The sequence below is a fragment of the Caloenas nicobarica genome, chromosome 13 (assembly GCF_036013445.1).
Source record: "Caloenas nicobarica isolate bCalNic1 chromosome 13, bCalNic1.hap1, whole genome shotgun sequence".
Lineage (NCBI taxonomy): Eukaryota > Metazoa > Chordata > Aves > Columbiformes > Columbidae > Caloenas > Caloenas nicobarica.
This window is the reverse complement of record NC_088257.1, coordinates 6,175,685-6,195,431: the sequence shown is the minus strand read 5'-3', so window position 1 is coordinate 6,195,431 and position 19,747 is coordinate 6,175,685. Positions and strand designations below refer to the sequence as shown.

Genomic DNA, 19,747 nt, shown 5'->3' with positions numbered 1-19,747 from the left:
CCCGGCTGCCGTGTGTCCATGGGGTGGGCTGCAGCCCCTTGGGGAACATCCACAGCCCTTCACGCTGCTCTGACCTCTATCCCAGTGCCCGGACCCGGGCCCGGGACCCGCTTAACCCCGGGGGTCGATTCCCTCCGGTGCCGGCCCCTCCCAACGTGCTTTGCAAACCGCTGATGTTTTTAGGGAGAGCATGAACCAGCGCTGGGGCTCGGACAGCCCCCACCGCAGGCGCCAGCGCTCAACAACCGCGGGTGCCGCCGCCGCGCTGCTAATTGCCGAGCCGCTAATTGCCGAGCCTCCCCCAAGCAATTAGCCACCTGCGTTCTCCCACCGACGGCCGCTTCGGAGCCCGCTCCCCGCCCGCTCCCGCGGCGCCCACCCAGACGCCCGCCGGTGGCACGGTATCCTTCGAGAGCCGTTATTAGAGAGTCATTAAGGGCAAGTCATTAGCGGGGAGGGGAAGCGCCGGAGGGGGCGCGGGCGGGGCGGGGCTGCGGTGGGCGTGGCCGCGGAGGCCCCGCCTCCCCCGCGCGCGGAGCGGAGCGGAAGTGCCGGAGTTGCCGCCCGGCGCTGCCGCCGAGCGCGGGGAAAGTTGGGCTCCCGAAGGGCGGCGGGGGCGGCCGGGCCGCGCTCCCTCCCTCCCTCCCTCCCTCCGTGCTCCACCGTCTCCTCCTCCCCGGCGGCGGCTCCGATGCGGCGGAAGCAGAAGCGGCTGCTGCAGGCGGTGGGGCTGGCGCTGGCCGCCCTCGTCTTCTTGCCCAACGTGGGGCTCTGGTCCCTTTACCGTGAGCGGCAGCTGGAGGGCGGCGGGGCGGCCGGCGGGGAAGGAGCCGCCGCGGCCGCGGGGCTGCCGGGGGCAGCGGCCGGCGAAGCGCCGGTGAGTGGCGGCGGGGGGCTGTGGAGGTTCCCCGTGTGCGTGCGGGGGGACGCGGGGCGGGCGGCGCCGGAGGGGGTGTCCCCTGCTCCCGTGTCACAAGAGCGGAGCCTCGGCGGGGGCGGGGGCCGGGGACGAGGAGCAGCAGCCGCCCCGTTACAGGGGAGGGCAGGGGGTGGCCTCCTGTGCCCCTTTTTTGTGGCGTGTGTTGGGTGCAGGGGGAACGCGAGCACTTTCTTGGCAGTTTGCGGATGCAGGGACTGGGGGGGCTGCTTGCCTATTTTTTCTTGGCTGAGCTTGGAAAGAGAATAAAGCGAGGTTTTTGCTCCTTGCTCCAAGGATTAAGGAAGGGGAGCTTGTCCTATCCTTGCGAAGAAACTGACAGTAATTCTGTCTCCCAGGGGTGTGCCTTCTGTGCCATTTCTCTTTACCTGCCTTGGAAAGGTACGGGGAATAAACATCACCCATTACCTCTGGGTCCTTGCAGAGCTTAAGGCCAGGGCTGGCAGAAGGTACCGGGGAGCCTGAAGATTATGTCTGTGTGCTGATCATCCTTTGGGAAAAGAGGAGTGGATAGCTCTCCTGAAGAGAGGCAGAGGATACCCGCTGGATACGTGGCCTGATGGTGTTGCAGCACATGACCACATTCCTTTCTTGTCCCACTGGTGTAGTGGTAAATTTACAGACAAACCTTCTGGTTAGTGTGTGAGACAGGAAGGTTAGATCACCTAAATTAGAAGCTCAGTTTAGCTGTGTTTACTTTTGTCTACATAATTGCTTTATCCCCTTCTGGGTTTGGCTTTGTACCATTAAGAATGATTAGGACTTGAAAGCCTGAAATGTCAGCGTGTAACTGTTGGTTCAGCTGCCACTCTACAAGGCTCAGCTTGTTCGAAACCACTTAAAACTCTTAGTTGTCTAAATCTTTCCCTCTGTGGAGACTTGCGGCTATGAATGCACCATAAAGGTGGAGACACGTACTGTGGTGATTTCTGCTCAGAGGGAGAGCAGGCTCTCAAAAAGAGGTGTAGTCTAAGGCTGAGCTCTTCCTTCCCAGAGGAGATGGTTTGTTTTTTTCGAATTCAAGCATTTAGTGCAAGTCTAGGTATAAGCATGATCATATCCTTGTAATGTCTCATGCTGGTAGGGAAAGGGGTCAGCTGTTATCTGCCATAACACATGCATTTGTAGCAGATCCTTAACCTGCCCAGAAATCCTTTAATATACATAGTGATCGTTACGTGCCTGGAGTTCCTGATGTCACTGCCTTTTGCTTGTATTTTCTGTTGGATGCAGGGAATCTATTTTCCACGACTGATAAAAATCAAGCCCTGTAGTCCACTGCTCCACAGCTTCACATGGTAGGGTGTTATGGTGAAATAAAGACCATGGTAAAATCAGATGTCTTTCAGAGGTTATAAGGAGAAAGTTGGTAAATATTCTTAGGATGCTTAGAAGTTCCTTGCTGTAAGGAGCAGTTAATTCTGATTAAATCTATAAAGCATGAAAAAACAGTGACAAGCTGACTTTTTAATTTTGGTCTTCCAAAATTGTCCTTGTTCTGTGAGTTTTGGGTAGCTGTAAGCTGGGTAGTTCCTACGGTACAGTGCATTACTGCTGATTTTTGTGTGTGTTCAGTGTTCTCGGTATTTAGGTATCCTATATTGCCCATGTTGTACAAAATGTTGACTCCATTTTTCTTTGTATCTGTTTAAAGTGTGGCAGGTGTCAGTAAATCCAGATCTGCTTTTGTTTTGATGGTGTGTTAAGCTGGGCAGGAAACCTCTGTACAACTTGCAGGAGAATTTGCAATAAAACCTCTCTGCACTTGTGTAAATCAGAGTTACGGGGTTTTAGGCTGAAGGCTTCATTTTCCAGTCTAATTAACGTGGAGTTATGGGCCACAGTGGATCTGGGAGTGAAGATATGCTTGTATCATATGCCTATTTTTTTTTTGAAGGATTGAGCACTGAAACGATAGCTCCTGTTACACCAAGCAAGGGAAAACATACCCTAAAGGACAACTGGCTGTCTCAGTAGAATTAATTTCAGATGAAGCAGAATACAAACCAAATGTTTTTGTGGTGTTTGGGGGGGTTTGGTTTTGTGTGTTTGTGGGTTTTTTTGGTCTTGTTTTGTTTGTGGTTTTTGTTTGTGTGGTGTTGGTTTTTGTTTGTGGTTTTTCGTTTGTTTTGTTTGTTCGTGTTTGGTTTTGTTTGGGTGGTTTTTTTACTGTTGTCATAGAGTTATCTGCCAGCTGATTGCAGACACTTTTTTGGGCATCCTCACATTCAGTGGTTCCAGCATCTCTTCCCTGGTCCTGACAAGTATTCATGAATTTTGTACTTAATAATCAACTTCCAGCTTGTAAATGAATATGCTGTTTGTCTGCTTGTTCACAAAGCCATTTGGAAGAGCTGACCTCTTAATACCAAAACTCTGGATGATAGGAGGCTATATCATAAAAAAATATATTCATAGTACTCAGAAACTATTTTCTTCTGTTTCTGGCTTTAATTTGCCTTTTTGTGCAGGCTAATCTTTGAATTGGGGACATTTCGGATGTGATAGAGAATTGAGCTTTTCAATGAAACCTCTGTCCAGGCTCATTCATTCTTTTTAAATGATGCCTGCTGCTTCACTCAGTAATTTTATCTTTCAGAGTAACAGCGAAAAAGGGGAAAAGGGTTTTAAGAAAAGCTGAATTAAAGCTATGCAGCAATTCCTAGAATATAGAGTTGTGATGCTAAAATTTTGAAGTTTAAAACCTGCTAGCTTTTGTTGTCTATCTTGTGCTGTGTGTTACCTTTGAAATGGCAATATATCAGTGTAGACGATTTTGCCTTGTTTAATCTTTCTAGTGCCTGAAACAAATGTGTCAGAAAATTAAGCAATCAGAAGCTGTATAAATATATTCCAGGAAAGATTATGCTAAATGATTTTTGCAGAAATGCTTAGGCAGCTAATTGCTTCTGTATTTACACGTTCAGGGGAAACATTACGCTAGCAGGAAATGTATTGCTTTAATAGGGTGGATTCGGTCTGTGTTCTTTCCTTCTGCCTGTGGGTTTGTTCTTTTGCAGCTCCATTGGGTGCTTCTTGCTCTGCAGAGAAGGGAATGGCCTGAAGTCATTGAGGTCTTGGCCTCAAAGTCATGCTGCATATCTCTTTAGAAAAGCTGATGCACTGAGTTACTCCTCACTACAGCTGCACGCTCAGAATTGTCCTTCATCTGTGTGTGTAGTCGCTCAGCAGATGATATGAACTGGGAAGTCCTTTTTTCACGCTGTGGGTAACGGGTTTGGCTGGTGTTGTGGCTTTAAATGGGGATGATGGTGTCAAAGTACTGAAGTGTTTCTGCTGAAAGCAAAAGTATTAGCTTAGAAGCTTCTTGTACTTCGTGATTGTACTTTTTTTTTGCTCACCAGCATGCCTGTATCTGGATGTTCATGTAATGCACATTGACTTATGCATAGTTTAATATTTTTATTTTTCTAACAAGTATTCAGTAGGTAAAACCATATGATCTGTAGGTGTGGAAGCAGGAGAAAGCAAGAGATGTAGCTATTCCTGTTGTCTCTTGAATCTCTGCCGTCTGCCTCGGAGGCTGCTGGGCATCCTCAGCCCAAATGTTTAATTGGTGTGTAGTTCTGCAGTACGTAAAACACAGATGAGTTAATTTGTGGGCTGGTGGTTTATGCTCGGACTAATGCAAGGATTTCTGTGTCTTGTAATGCTCTGCAGAGATACCGCTCTGGAGATCCACGCTCTGCTTGATACCTGGTGTTGTGGGAATGTGGTGTTTGAATTTGGAGACATACCGAGCTTGAACATGTCTATCTTTGGATTGCTGGCTAAAGGCATTGTAGCAAATTAGCTGTCTTTCATTGCTTGTGTTTCTATCTGATATGATGCATGCTTTATGGAGTCACCCTGTAGCTTGTTGTAGTAGTAATTTGTGCTCTATACATTCACTTGCGAGCATGATGGAAGTATACAGATCACATAGGTGATGGCGTGGTGCCCTCTGCTGCCAGCTGGCTGGAGTGAAGGGGGGGTACCTGCCTGCTGGCACTCGTGATTAAAAAATGGTTTGCGAGAATGGTCCTGTTGGAAAGTTTGGGTTTGTAAATGTTGCCTTTAGTGCAATTAAGCTTGACGTTTCCAGCCCGTGTTGCTGAAAATGTAGCCCTAATGGTGAGTGGGCAGCAATGCTGTGCTGCCCTCCAGGCCGCTGCTCATGTCCTCCTCAGCAGAGGAAGATGATCGGCTTTGCCATTCTGACCTGGGGGCAGCTATGAAGCTGTCAAGGATTGTCAGCTTCATGTTGCAGCTGGTGAAAGTTAAGAAGGAAGAGGATGGCTTAGCAGCCTCTGTGCTGCCAAGGCTGAGGAGGGAGGAGAAGGGCTTGGGAAAAGTGAGAGGAAAACCTTTCTGCTCTCTGCCAGCCAGAGGTGAATGGAACAACTGACTCACTGTCCTTCCTAGGCCTGTGTCTTCAGCAATTAGGCTGGTTGTGCCCTAGACCTTGCGGCTGCCGTTGAACTCCGGGACCTGTCTCCTCGTGGACCTCTCACAGACATCTGTGCTGGCAGCTGTATTTGCTAGTCACTCATCAGCTGATGGAAAAGCAAACTTTGAAAAACTTATTTTGGGAAGCATAGTGTAAACCAATTGGCATCTAAGGACTGACGTGCAAGTGCTAGAGCTGAACAAGCCTGTTTTAGTGTAAGAGTGACTGACTTCCAGTATAGGCTGCTCTGAACTCTGTCACTTCAGTGCGCTTGTGAAATGAGGTTTTCCTGGACTAGATAAGTGTGGACCACACTTCTTATCAGCAAAGTGAGCAGAAGTGAACATGAAGTGGCTGAACCATCTCACAGCTGTGAAATGCAAAGTACAATTTGGAAAAAGTGTTTATTAAGGAACTGGAGTTTTCGGAGGTCTTCACCAAGGGCCTCGTTATTCCCTCTGGTGATCTTCACTGGAACGGCAACACAGAGCTGAATGAACAAATGGGCTGTGTTCTAGGTCTCCTATGCTGTGTGAAAATAAAAGGTTTATTATATTTGCTGTTCTTTAGGGGTGGTATCTCTCTCATGGAGCAGGTGCTGCTGTTATCAGACAAGTGGTTCTGTGTTTCACCATTCAAACATACTCTGTGTGCAGCTCTTGGTAGCTGCAATGGTACCTTTCTTCACAGAAGGAAGATTTCAATGGGAAAACTTTTTGGCTCCTGGCATTTAAGCTACTTTTTAGGTCACCAGTGAAAACTACAATCATACAGTGATCTTCAGAGCTGTGTGTGTTTTTTCTGGTATGAATATGGATCAAATTCTGACAGGCAGTGAGATTTAAGAGCAACTATATTTATCGATTTCGTGACGGATACCTGCCATGCATCTAAGTGAACTGAGAAACTAACGGAAAGTTTCTTACCACCAGTGAGGAGTGCTGGTGAAATGGGGCACAACAATGCTATCTACCAGACTTTGTTATATTGTATCATCATCTCTCCCTGTTTAAATACAGTTACAGGCATCACTATAAAAAGATAAAGAACTGCAGTTAACCTTCCTGTCACTTTATTTGCTTCCCTGTGGAGCCAACTATAACCCTGCTTATGTTAGATAAGAACAGACCCTGTCTAACTGAAACTTTGAGGAAATTGTTATCCGGGTGTAAGAGCAATCTGTACTCCGCTCCTGTTCCTTCGCCACCTTTTCCTACACCAGGTATCGCAGGCAGAGAGCTGTCAGCTTCCTTCTGGAAAGTAGAGAGCTGATGGGGTGTGTTAGGAGTTTGTAGGAGGTATTCCACTGTATGCTTGAAATATCACTAGGAAAAAAAAAAATCTTTTAATAGTAAGAGGTACTCTCAGGTTCAGTGACCTGAGCGTATGTGTAGTTTTTCTTCTGGATTGCCTTTGCTAGAAAACTGGAAAGGGATTTTTCCATGGCTGGATGGATTAAAAACTGGCTGTTCTGATGGGACATATTGTGATGGCAAGCAGACATTAGTGATTATTTAAAATATCATTCATTTAAATATTATTTAAATGTTACTTCAATCAGACTGAGGTAGATTGAGTTAAAGCTGAGTAGTTGCTTTTTTGGTTAACCTTTTATCTGTCTGTTCCTGTTCTGGAATCAAATTTGGAGCAGCCTTTCTGCCCTACAGTTGCACTTTGTCTTACCCTGTGCTCATGTCCCTGGACAGAAGAGTTTCAGTCAGTCCTGGTGCAGTTTGGCCACCCATGTATTCTTCCTAGATAGAGCTTGGCCTGGAATTCCTCTGCATCCAGAGAGAAGTACAAAAGACACTCTGACTTGACATCAGGTCCCAGGTGGTTTGCAAAACTGATAGCTGTTGGTGGGGATTTTTAGCAGTTAACAGAGAGTGTGAATCTGTTTATTGGATTTCACAGACTCCTGAACAAATCCTGATGCTTGAGTCACTTCCAGTATAACAGCGTGACGCTTTATTTCCAAATCCAGGGTTAATAGCCCTGCCTTTCTGATTTAAAATTTTTACATTCTACATTTTGACTGCCTTTCCTCTCATTTGTGATGAATAGACTTTCAAATTCCCTGTTATCTCGTTAAAAGTCTACTTGTGGTTTTAGCTTCACATCTGGCATGCTGCTTATGACTTCTTACAACCCAGGGAGCGAGGAAGTGTTGCTGGTCCTGCTTTATTCGATGTGAAGCACAACCTCTCAGTGGTAATGGTATTTTTTCTATCAGTGTAACCAACACTCGTGGTCCTTCCTGCATTTTGTGTTACCCTGGCTAGATGATGGATAGCTAACAAGGATGGGAGTGTTTATCTACACAGCTTTGTTAAGGATATAAGCAGTACTGGATATCAAATTATGGCTGACTTGTCAGACTGGGCCTCTTTTGTTAGATTTAAAGGGTCTGGCAAAGGATTGGAGAAAACTACAGATAAGTAAATCAGTATGTAGCACAATAAGTTACTAGTCAGCCCCTCCTGTTCAAATGCCTGGGTAGAAGAGTTACTTTTACTGTGTCTGAGATCTCCTGGCAGCTCAGCATCTGAAGTCCTGTGCAACCCCTAAAATATGAGAAATATGTCACTTGATGTGTCTCCTTATTGTTCATAAATGTGATAAAGCTTTAAATCGCAGCTTCAAAGAAAGGAGGGCTACCATTTCTTGGTCCTTAAGTTTGCCTTCCTTTCTAAATAATTACCTCTCTGCCCTTTTTCAGTTCTTCCATTTTCTCTAATCTTAGCTCCAGGGTTAAAAGAGAGCTCTCTAGAGCATGTGTCTATAATTAAGGCTTTTTAACCACAGTTAAGGTGGAGTACAAGCAGTGTTCCAGTGGTGCTGTTACCCAGGGAGAAACTTGCTTCAGTGTGAAAGCTGGTGATGTTGTTATAACTGAACTCTCTGCTATCGCAGTCATGGAGTTTCCTCTGATACTGCTTCATGCCCTCCTGCTCTGATAAGTTATCTCTCTAAGGCTGATGACCATTAATGGCACATCTTCTGTAGCTCACAAGAATAAAAATATTTATTCTGCCTGGCAGTTTCTTGGAAACACAGTCTGCCAGCTATGGTGAGTAGTGTCACTCATGAGTGTATTTAGAAAGCTTGAGGAAATGTCATCCAGCTCGTTTCTAAGGTCTGACTTCTTTGGGTGTTTCTGCAACTCTGTCCAGGCATCTGAACTAAAACACAGCTTTCACTGACTGTCCCGACGGTTGGTGGCATTCAGCAGACTTTCTTCTTTAGAAGGTCATTATATAAACACGTGAACATGTTGCCACCGATGTGAGTCAGGGATGAAATTCCTCACTTAGTCTTTGTGCTCTCAGAGCTCTTACAACTACAGTGGACAAGAGCAGACTTAGAGGCAAGTACTGAACAGTAGCCGATGGCTTAAATTTGCACCCTAAAAAACTGGGTTTATATTACTATATCCTTTGCTTTCCTGTATTACTGAGTCAAACCGTAATGATAAGCAGTTTAAACATATTAAGGGTTTAAAATGGAAACTCTATTTTAGGCAAGTTGGTGTAACTCCTGTGGGTATTATGATTCTTTCCTTGGCCAGAAATAGAAAGCAAAGGAAGGAGGGTGGAGTTAGTGAAGGTTTGACTGCAAACCTGGTAGAGAACTCTTAATGTTTATTTGGTGACTGCATTTTCCAGTCTTAACTCCTTATTAATTTTTCAGCTGTAGTACTTTTTTCTTCCCAATTAGCACAAGTAGCAGAAAACAACTTCTAAAATCTGCCTTTCGAAACAGGGAATGCTGCCATTCTTCCCTGTTATGCTGAGCATTGCCTCTGCAGCAAGGTAACTAATTTTGGTTCAAAGTGTCTCCCCTCAACACTAATATGTACTTCTCACATGTATGTTGTGTAGCTGATGTAGCAATGACCTGACACATTTCCCTGATGTAGCTTTCAAATATTCCATGTGGTTGTGGTTCGCACGATGGCTGCTGAAGTCAAACTTCCAAAAGACATTTCAGAGTGTTTTTTTTTTTTTTAATGCACAGAAACTGCAGCTGTTTGCTGGAATAATGACCAACCAAAGGGTTAAATTTCAAACAAATGTTGAAGGGTGGTTTTCCAGGTACAAATGTTTGACTTGTGTGTTAAATTTGGATGTCTGTAAATAAGCTCTGTGTTCCTGCTGTAGGCTACTTGGTCGTAAAAATAAAGGATTTGCAGAATAACAGTAAATCAGTCTGTCTCCTGCAAGAACTTTCTGCATGAGTGAAATCTACCTTCTTGTTTGACTACTCTCCCTTTCCACAAATCTGATTAGAGTGATGTTTTGTCTTTGTTAGTCAAAGTCCTGTGATGTTTTAGGCATTTACCAGATCTTATCTGGAAGCAGTGTCAGCTGTCCCTCCTACATGTAGAGCTGCTTTGCTTCTGGCCTCTTGAACAACTGTTTCTACAAGATTAAGTTGTTATGAAAAGTTCTGCTCTGGCTTGATCTCTAGAGCCTGAAATCATTTGCTTGCAGTTACATGTGCAAGCTAAGGTGACTTTTCAAAGGACAATCATCCTCTTCTCCATCTTTGCTTATGATTATTTGGAAGATCTAACATTTAAAACCTCTAGCAGCCGGTCTTGCTTTTTTTCAGGAGAAGATTGTGTAGGCTTGTCTTTGTATAAATGACCTTTCCTTGTGTTCACATTCATTTGGGAAGTTACTTTTACCTGGTTCATGACACTAGCAACAAAACAGTTTTTCTCCATGATGGAAAAGAGGTAGTTTTTTCTTTCTTGAGCTTACCTAACATTTCTCAGTCTTCAGATGAAGTCCAAAGAAGAAATTGTCACAGGGACTTGTAAATATGAGCTGTTGCTTAATAAATAAAAAAGGTGAAACAGAGTTTGAGTGTTCTTAATGTTTAGACCAAAGTTTTCAAAGTTGTCTTAGAGTATGATGTTCCTTTGAAAAAGAAAAGTCTTAGTGACTTTGATCTAGGGTACGATACAAAAATAACCACATAACCAGGTCTGGTATCCCATAAGTGTTGTTTTTTTTTTTTTCTCTTTTTTAATGTTATTCTTTTTAAAAGAGTGAGCAACTCCTCCACTTCTGCTCAGACTGGCTTTAATCTTAGCTCTGCTTCCTTGGAAGTGGCTCTCTAAAGAGACTGTGCTTTCAGCTCAGAGAAGCAAAAGCAAAGTACATTCCCTCACCAAAGAAAATCAGAACCCCAAAAGCTAGATAAATACAGGCATAACTATGTTGTAAGGGCTTCAGTTCAGCAAGTAAGTTATTTTCTCTAACATTACAGAAGGTCACTTAAATTTAGCCCCACTGTCAGTTCATGTTAGCCACTACATAACAGGATTATTCTGGATCTCAAAAAGAAGTGAACCCTGTGATTATCTTCTGTCTTCTCATTTATCTTCCAGGTGGCCTGTTGCCAGGGTTTGGTGTATGATAGCTGTGTAATAAAGTATAACCCATTTTTTTCCGCTCCTGCATATGTTAGTTTTGCTGAACCACCCGATACACTCTGGACTGGCACTTCTCTTTGATTCTCAGGCTGCAGTTTACTGTGTTGGAATTATCTAAAACCCCTATGGATGTTTTAATGTTGTGTGTTGCCTTTTTTTTTTTATGTCTGTTTTGGAATCTGATTCAAGGTACTAATTTAGCCTGGGGAAAGAAAGCAATTCTCCCTTTGGAAAACTGGCATCTGTTCCCAGTGGCAAAGAAGTTGTATTGGTACAATTAAAGTGTTTGGAATGAGACTTCTCAAAATTATTTTGCCTGCTTCTGAGGGCATAGAAATAAGCTACAAAACCATCTGCAACGTATTGGAAGACCTGGGATTTTGTTATAGAAATGGGCAGAAGTGTATTTGGATATATGTACGGAGGCCAGAGGACTATCCAAGTTGTCATGGTTGCCGTTCCCCTGCTATCGCTGCTGACCCTTCGGAAAGGTGTTTTTTTCCCCATTCTGCCCCAGATTGTTTCTGATCTTCAGCTGCAGGTTATATGCTCTGTGAACGGGAACGTGGAAGATTGGAAAAGTCTTATCTGCAACGTGCAAAGGTCCTGCTTGTGTTGTCCTTGATTTTTTTTTTATTGCTTAGTATCTGTGTATAAAATATAATAGGTTTTCTTTCACCGTAGTTGCATATTTTCCACAAACAGGAACTTAGGCCAGCTGATTACAGAAAGAGAGTCCTTGGCAAAGCAATTACAAACTAACAAGCAAGTGTCAATCCTCAGGCTGTGCCAAGACTCTTTTCCTCACATTTTGGCCAAAGCTGTAGTCAGCATAAAGTTATACTGGTTACCATGGGTGAAAGGCCCAAGCTCTGGAAACAAATGATGTCTTGTGGCTTCCTTAGTGCTGATATTTTTATATTAGAAATGCATCTGAGAAGCTGTGAATTGATGCACGTGAGCAGAGAACGCTGGTGTTGCCGATCGATCAGCTGGGAGTTGTCAGTCATGTAAAAGAAATCGCATATTGGCTTAACCCAGAAATGTTAAATGAAATACTAAACTACAGATTTTTCTCTCTGGATATTTGAAAACAATAACAAGTCATCTGAAAACTTGTTTTTTAAAATTATTTCTAGAGGGTATGAGTTTTCAAGCCTAATGCGGTGCCGTCTATTTTTATAGTCCTTGAAAACAAAGCCTGACAGAGCATATTTGCCAGCACTTACATTGCTCTGGTGACAGCGCTTCTTTTTAAAGTGTGCCAGAGGAAACGCTCCGTGCTGGAGCATATGGCAGTGATTAGTGGGACCAGTGCTGCAGGATGAAGCGGGAGAAATATGGTTGTGTGTAGAAAAAGCTGAATGGGCAGAACATGAGAAATGTAGCGGTTTATGGGTTGGTTTTACAGTAGGAATGGAAAAGAGTTATTTTTAGGGTTATCTGTAACTGAGATGCCGTCTTCCATATCAGTGGAGGTTTAGCTGAGAGGACAACTGGTGCCTTTCTATGTATATTTCCCTGAATTTCTTCTTTGTTTAGAAAACTGTTTGCCTTTGTATCTATCTCTGTTTATATAATGCAGGTTTTTGCCCGGTCTGTTTGTGCCAGAGTGAACTGAAAGCCCTAGAAAGTGAGAGACTTTGGTACCAGACTCTTTCTGTGGATTTAGGCCGAAGTGTCTTTAAGGGCTCAGGCGGAGAGCGATCTTCAGAAACCGGCCGATCCTCTCCAGACCTGACATCCTTGGTCCAGGGCTCTGGTCAGTCAAGCCCCTGGGGTGCGTGTGCTCGTGTCTTGCTTCTCAGTATCTCTTGCCGCCTCCTTTTCCTCCTTGATGCCCAGCTGCCGTCCTGAGCATTGACCACCTCTTGTCAAGGACGCAGCTCTGGGACCTGAGTTCCGCACAAGCCACGTGGGACTCCAGGTACTTGCGTTCGAAAGGCTGGGGTGGAGAAGAGGGGAGGATGGTGTCCTGCTGCCCTTCCACAAGGAGCGTTGATGGCTTTTACTCAAGGGTTGCAGTGCAGTAGCTACATCACTCAGTTGAGTTTGCATCCCTGCTTTGACCATGCTAAATAACGCCCTGTTCCCTCTTTTAAAGGAGCAGCTCAGGCATCAAAGCGTGCAAACAGGTATGAGTGATTCTTACGGAGGCCACCTTGTTTGTGAGGACCGTGTACCCAAGACCTGGAGAAATCAGAGGTCAAAATCCTGCCTTACTCAGTTGTTTTGAATTTGATCCTGAAGGTGCCTACAGAACCTTGCTCAAGGACACAGACCCCACTGTGGGAATCGCAAAGCTGGAAGTTGAGCTGCGAGATGCACATCGCTGCGATATTAACGTTTCTTGTAGATTTAGCCCTCAATATCATAGGTAGTCATCATTCAAGTGCTGTAAAAGGTGTTCTCCTGCCTTACCCTGTGCTTCGTATTTCGTCAATTATGTTGGAGTCTGCCAGTTTTTTTCTATTCAATATAGGCAGGAGCAAAATGAAAATGCCCTGCTCCATTTATCACAATTGATGTCTGTATTTGCCAGTATTTTTTTATGAAAACTGCTTGTTTTCCCCTCTGAAATCTTCTTGTCAGAGCAGCTCAATACAACTTGGACTAAGGAAAGTCGCAAGATATTAGAGAATCCCTGAAAACTAGAAGAATGTATCAGACTGCTGCATACCATTATTCTCCTAGTATCAAAATTGGACTGTTATTTTTTGTAGAGTCGACATTTAGATATTAATATTTAAAGAAATAATGTAAGAGGCCAAGTTATTTCCAATTAAATCCAAGTTATGAAGTCATTGTCTTGAGCTCACTACAGCTGTGACTTACCTGTTTTATGATTATTTTTTTGTGTGTGTAGCATTTTTCCTCACATTTAAGAGTTTTTAAAGCTATTTTAGGTCTGATTTTTGCTATCTTTTAAAGTTCTTGCTTTTGCGTAACTCTTGAGATAATTAAGAAGCCAGAATTAAATTCTTTGTGCCCTTTAGGGGAAAGCGATCACTTCATGAGGATTGATTTGTTTGTATTTCTATGGCATGCAGGAAGCCTAATCAGAAATCTACAAGGAGAACGGGACAGCTGGATTTTCACCAATGACTGAATCTGGTGTTTGAAATTCTTAGGCATTTTTAGTCTTTTGTCTCTCTAGGTTTTGTAATTGCTTTCTACTTCAGTCTGCTGGCTCAGGCATGAGACTTCTGGATCCAGCTTCTTCTCCCTTAGCTTGTCAGAGCTGTGAAAGGATCTGACTTTGAAACCTTGATTATTTTAAATCTCTTTTTAATTCCTTACAGCTCTTAGAGGTCTAAACATTTAACGCTTTGTGTAACAATGAATTTCCTGCAAAAGATCTTAATCTTAAGAAATAACTAATACTTGAAAAAGCAGGGAGGGAGAAGCAGCAGTTGCAAAGGTATCCCCCGGTTTCTTGAAGATCCTCAAGTTTTAAGTTTATTCTGTGGTTCAAAGCATCTTGGCTTTATGTGATGAAAATTTCCTCATTACTAGTCTGCAGAATGGCTTGGACAACTTACAGCGAGTATGGAAGAGATTATTGGGATCTGCAGCCAAAATGGTGGAAGCATTAAAAAATGCTCTTTAGCAAAGGAAGTGTAGAACAGCTTTCCAAAGGGATTTATTGTAGCTCAACCAGTAGCCACAAATGCTGGCTTATGTCCCTGGAATGCTGAATGTTTGAGAAATGGCACGGTTTGCAACAGGAGTTAGTCAAGATTTAGTTTGGGTATGTCTCCACCCTGTAATGCTGCGCCATCGTTTCAGTCAATCCTGCGGTATTATGGGTTTTTGCTGCTTTGCTGTTGGCTTCTGCTTATCAACACTGCCTATGCTGAGAGGTGACACGGAGAGAACACAAGGAAAGCTGCTGAGCTGGTTATGCTCTGACGGCTGCACGCAAGATCTTCGTAATTCATACGTTTGGGGTTGAAAGGGTAGGCAGGGAAGGTCGTGTTATTCCGTGAAGAGTCAAACTATTGTTTTTCCTCCTACACCCTTCATGTATTGCTGTGTGCGCAGTCCGAAATGGGATGCCACTTTAGTGATTCTTGCTCTTCGTGGTGGTTTACATTCAAGCCCAACATCAACCACTAAGAGAACTGATGTAGTTCTTGCTGGTTGCACCTTCCCTGATCACAGGAGAGTCTCTAACTGTGCCCTGTTCCAATTGCGTAGGCTGATGTGGGAATGAGATTGAATGTGCTTCTTTGGAGCAGTGGACTTCAAGGAGGAGGGGAAGCAAACGTCCATTTCTTCGTCTTGTCCTCAGACAACATTCTATCCCAAACCCAGCTGGCAGAATGGGCTGCACTGGGCAAAACACTTGGCACTAACTCTGGCAAGGCTGGCGGTTTTGTAGCACTAGACAGCTGGCATCCCAGCTGTGATGTGACAGCTGACACAGTGCTTGACATAACTATTAATCTATGATAATGAGATTGCCTGAATGGCCTTTATTTTTCATTGTGGAGTCAGCCAGGTGGATGCTTCAAGTCTGTGGGACTGAATATGTGCTGCCGAGGCACCCACCCCGCTCCAGGCTGGGAAGCGTGTTCTGGTGCGGCAGGTCGATGTGCGGCTGGCGCAGGAGCCGCTTGCGCCAAAGCAACGGGCTTGGAGCTGATGGGACTGCGTGTCCTCTGTGTGTGTCAGAATAGTCCTGCTTTTTCTAGTGGTCTGCAGCCTGAGATTGAAAGAAAATGTCTATTGTGTAAACACTCTCGTGTATATACAACAAACTGTAAATGTTAAGGTGTTTTGGTATCTTGCAGTGTAATGTGCCATCTAGAAATAGAGCGACATCGGTTGGATGGACAGCTTTCAGAAAGAGAAAAAGGTGTCTCTGCTGCAGCTTTTGCTGACGCATTTTTGAGTTTCTATTGCTAGAAGGAGACCCGCTGTACTTTGGAAAGGTTATAATTGAAAGAAGTTAAAAACCAGCACCCCAGCAGGGTATAATCGCCTCAAAGTAATCTCTTGGGAACTGCACATACTTGATGGACATTTCAAGGCATAAGCCTTCTCTAAGAGTAAAGGAAAGTTCATTGGTATCCAGACAAAGAACCTTTAGCCACCTGGACTGGACTTAGATGTTGTGTGCTGCTTGCTTGTGGATGAGGAGCTGCTGTCTGAGCTGTGGATGTAAGGTGCTGTGCAACATGTTTCAGTAGCACTTAAGCTCCCTTGACCTAATTCTCTTGCTTTTTTACTGGAGCACGGATTAGCAGTGGCTTGCTAGTGTAAAAGTAAGCAGCAATTAATTCTTGTAAGTCAAGCCCTGTATGGCTATAACTTGGGTAATGCCATCTTTCTGGAAAAAACGGGGCAAACTCCTTGAATGAATATAATAAAGGATAGGCGGGGGGTGATCCTGGTGCCAGATATTGACATGACAGGCAAATTGTGTGTTAAAACTTGGATGGTGTTTGCTGCTTCCTACCGCTGCTTCCCTTCCCTCAGTCACGACTGATCTCAGCTCTTGGCCAGAGCCAGCTTCCTTGGAGGCCTTAACACATTCCACAGGATTCCAGATTGTTCGGAAAATACTTTCTAAATGCTGTCTTAATTAAAGATTTCTTTAAGTCAGAATTAAGTTATTAAAATGTTCCAGGCATTTTCTAGAAGTCTTTGAAAGCTGACTGTACATTCCTTTCAAAGTTGATTCTACTGCCTGTTATGGATTACAAAGTAATATTGTGCTGCTTGTGGGTTACAGATAAGTTCAAGTAAGCGTACGATTTTTAAATTTTTTTTTCCTTGCAGCAGTTTGCCTTTTTGTGAACTGACACTGCCATCGAGTCACTTTAGGATTTTGCAATTGCGTAGTTGTGGTCCTTTAGCAGTGATGCAAGAAAATGTCCAGTGTTCTTGGGAGGGCATTTCCAAAATCCCTGGGTGTGTCAGACTAGATAGTGCTGTGTAAGACAATAGACTAACAGCCATCTAAAATGCTTTTGTTTTGTTTTGCAGAACCTGTGGCTGCTTCTAAAATACTCGGTAATGATATGTGGTAGGGTTTGTACTTTACAGAAAAATTGCACTGTGTGGAGTTGTTGGAAGGTCGCACAGCCGTCCGTGGTGCTGCAAGTATTTAATATGCTGGTTGGGTGATTTGTGGATAACAAGTGCTTAGAGAGATGTGCCTTTAAAGACAAACTGCACTGTCCTGGGTCTGTCCCTACCAAGATCTGTGAGATTCTCTGCCATTAAAATAGTGATTAGGGCCTCAAACCTAAACTGTGTGGTACCAACACGGATTGAATGCTTCTGTTGGACTATGCTGCTGGTTTGGGGTTTTAATTAGGGGTTTAGGATTTTAAAGACACACTTTAGATGTATTCTGTGTATTTAACAGAAAAGGCTGTGTGTTGGAGGGAAGTGAATTTCTGTAACAGTAAAGCAGGTAGCTGAAAAGATGTGTTTGTAAGCGAGCCTTGGGGCTGCTATCTTTCCGAATCCATGTTCTGCATAGATGATGATCTTCCTTGCATTTTACAGGCAGTTTGGAGCAGCTGGTGGCTTCAGAAGAGTTGTCACCTTTTTGTGGCGCATGCAGTTAATTTCTGCAGAAGATGATATTCAATCTCCCCTTCCTCAACCAGCATTAGGAGAACCTGGCTGCTGGTTTGAAGGTGAAGTCCATGCAGAGGTGTCTTTCTGAGCTTGTACTTGGCCTTTGACATTTTGCTGCTCAGTTCTATAAAGTTGCAAAACGTTTAAAATAATAAAATCACGAAATTGTCAGTTTATGTTGCTTCTGCTGTGAAACCGCTTATCAAGTTGATGTTCAGATTCTGACTGGAAATTGTAAGAGCATGTCAGACTAGAACTCAGCCCCAAAACAAATGTGTGGTTATAGGCTTGCTATGGTCATGTACATCATCCCGAGATTTTTTTACAAAAAGTGAAATATTAATTCATTTCTATTTGCTTTGAAATCTTCTGATGTATCAAAAACCATGTAATTTTCTATCCTTATTGAAGGTACTGCCGTGGGAATGGATGACTGTCTCCATATTTGCTGTGCAATTACTGTTAAGTAAGAGGAAAGCCTGCTGAGTGGTCAATCAGCAAAAGCATTACTGGGAAACTACGTGGCTATTGAGCACTTAAAAGCTGAAGATGAATTTTGAAGCGACTTTTGTGTTCTGCAAGAAGGATGGGAGGCAGTTTTTATGAACTTTGCACTCTGATCAGAGACTAAGCAGCAAAGGCAATGAGTGAGAGCACTAATCTGTGGGGCTGAGAAAAAACATTTCCTTCCTAAGGGAGATAAACAGCCCTGTCATACTTTGTTCTCTTAAGTTTCTCAGGGGATGTGAACCCAAAATATGTTGCGCTCAGCCTCTTTTATCACTGTACTGGATAATTTCTTTGTAAAGCATCTTACTCAGGTCAGTTTTCTAGCACAAGCCTTGCTCCTCTGTCCCTCTTCTGTCCTTGAAAGCATTCTGCAGATTTGCCTTGTTTGCAAGTGATCTTTCCTCTGGAGCAGCATGGGTAAAAAGTGATTTAGAGCTGCTTGCATTAAAAAGAAACAGCAATAATGCAGTTGTGTGACAGCTGCTTCTGTCTGACCCACAAAACAACATATATTGGGAAGGTGTGGCTGGGAAAGGTTTACATAGTTTTTTGAACTGCTTCACTGCAATCTGCAGCACAGGTTATGTGTTTATTCAAGGGGTTTCCACGTGCAGTAAATCCCTCTCCCCGTGCTGGATCTGGCCGGTGGGCTGTCCTCGGGCTGTGGGGCTCTTTGCTACCAGACCATGAGGTTGTGCTGAACATTTGCTGTTTGCTTGGAGTTGGACACGCTTGCCTGCCTGTTGGGCAAGTTGTTTCACTTGGCTCCAGTCTTCCCATACAGGAATGCCTGTTTGGGCCGTAGGAACAGCTGAAATAACTGCTTTTCCAGAATGTTTTGCTTGAGTTGTCCCTAAAGCCAAAGCCATGGAAGGATTTTTAATACGGTAATTTGGCATGAGCGAATGCAAAGTTAGGCAAAGCATGTTGAGCTGGTGGCAGCTGAAGGCTCGTACGGAAACGCCACGTGAAGGAAAAGCGAAGCTTTTCAGAGTGGCTGGTTGCATATGCAGAGCAGGGAAACTTTGCCGGTTGCACTGCTGGGAGTGAGTCCGCAGCCCAGCAGGTCTCACCGGTACCTGTGATGCATGTTGCTGTGCTTCTCCAGCCTGACTGTCTGTGTACTGTATCTCTGCACTGACTTATATAGCTCAAGAACCTTTGGAGCAGGAAAACACTCGCCGTGTTTGAATGGTGTTCGTTCAGAGGGAGTGAAAAACCTGGGATGAAACTGGGTTACTGACTGGATTAAAACCCTTGCTCTCATTAACTTCATTTGGAGCAGTAAGCCACTATTTATTTGTAATAGAGTTTAAATTTAAAAACCACAATGTAAATTGCTCAGGAAGGGATGTCATTTTGTGCGCCTGTGGTGGTGGTAATTTGGCTAAAACAACCACAGGAAATTTATTTCTGGGAGGTATTCTCTGGGCATGGCACTTTTGTGATAACTTCTAGAGCTTATGCCTCTTACCAGAAGTATTTTGGATGTTTGACTCGTACAATCAAAACCAGCTGAATTATGGGAATTTGAAGTTGGTTTTTTTTAAAGCATTTTTTAAAAAGCCCAAGAAGTCCAATTAGTAGAAATCAATTCATAGTAGTTTAAAAATTCATGGTAAGTTACCTTATAAAATATAGATCACTTGAGACTAAACTAAGAGCAGGCATATGGTTTTGATTTTTTTTTTTTTTTTTCCCCCCTCAAACACTGGCATAGTGCTGGGTCCAGACAACTTTATTTTTCTGATGCATTATAACCAGCTGCAGATGTTTTAGACATTATCGCTTCTAAATGGGCTTTGACAAA

The 19,747-nt window shown here is 43.8% G+C and overlaps 1 protein-coding gene across 1 annotated transcript in view; it reads left to right on the top strand.

Annotated features, from left to right (window-relative positions):
• Nucleotides 1-559: 559 nt before the first annotated feature.
• Nucleotides 560-19,747, top strand: part of GALNT10 (polypeptide N-acetylgalactosaminyltransferase 10) — an 86,255-nt gene continuing 67,067 nt past the window's right edge. Inside the window, exon 1 of the mRNA XM_065643748.1 lies at nt 560-877. Within this exon, the coding sequence (XP_065499820.1) occupies nt 692-877 (186 nt within the window). The 5' untranslated portion in view covers nt 560-691. The remainder of the gene's footprint in view (nt 878-19,747) is intronic.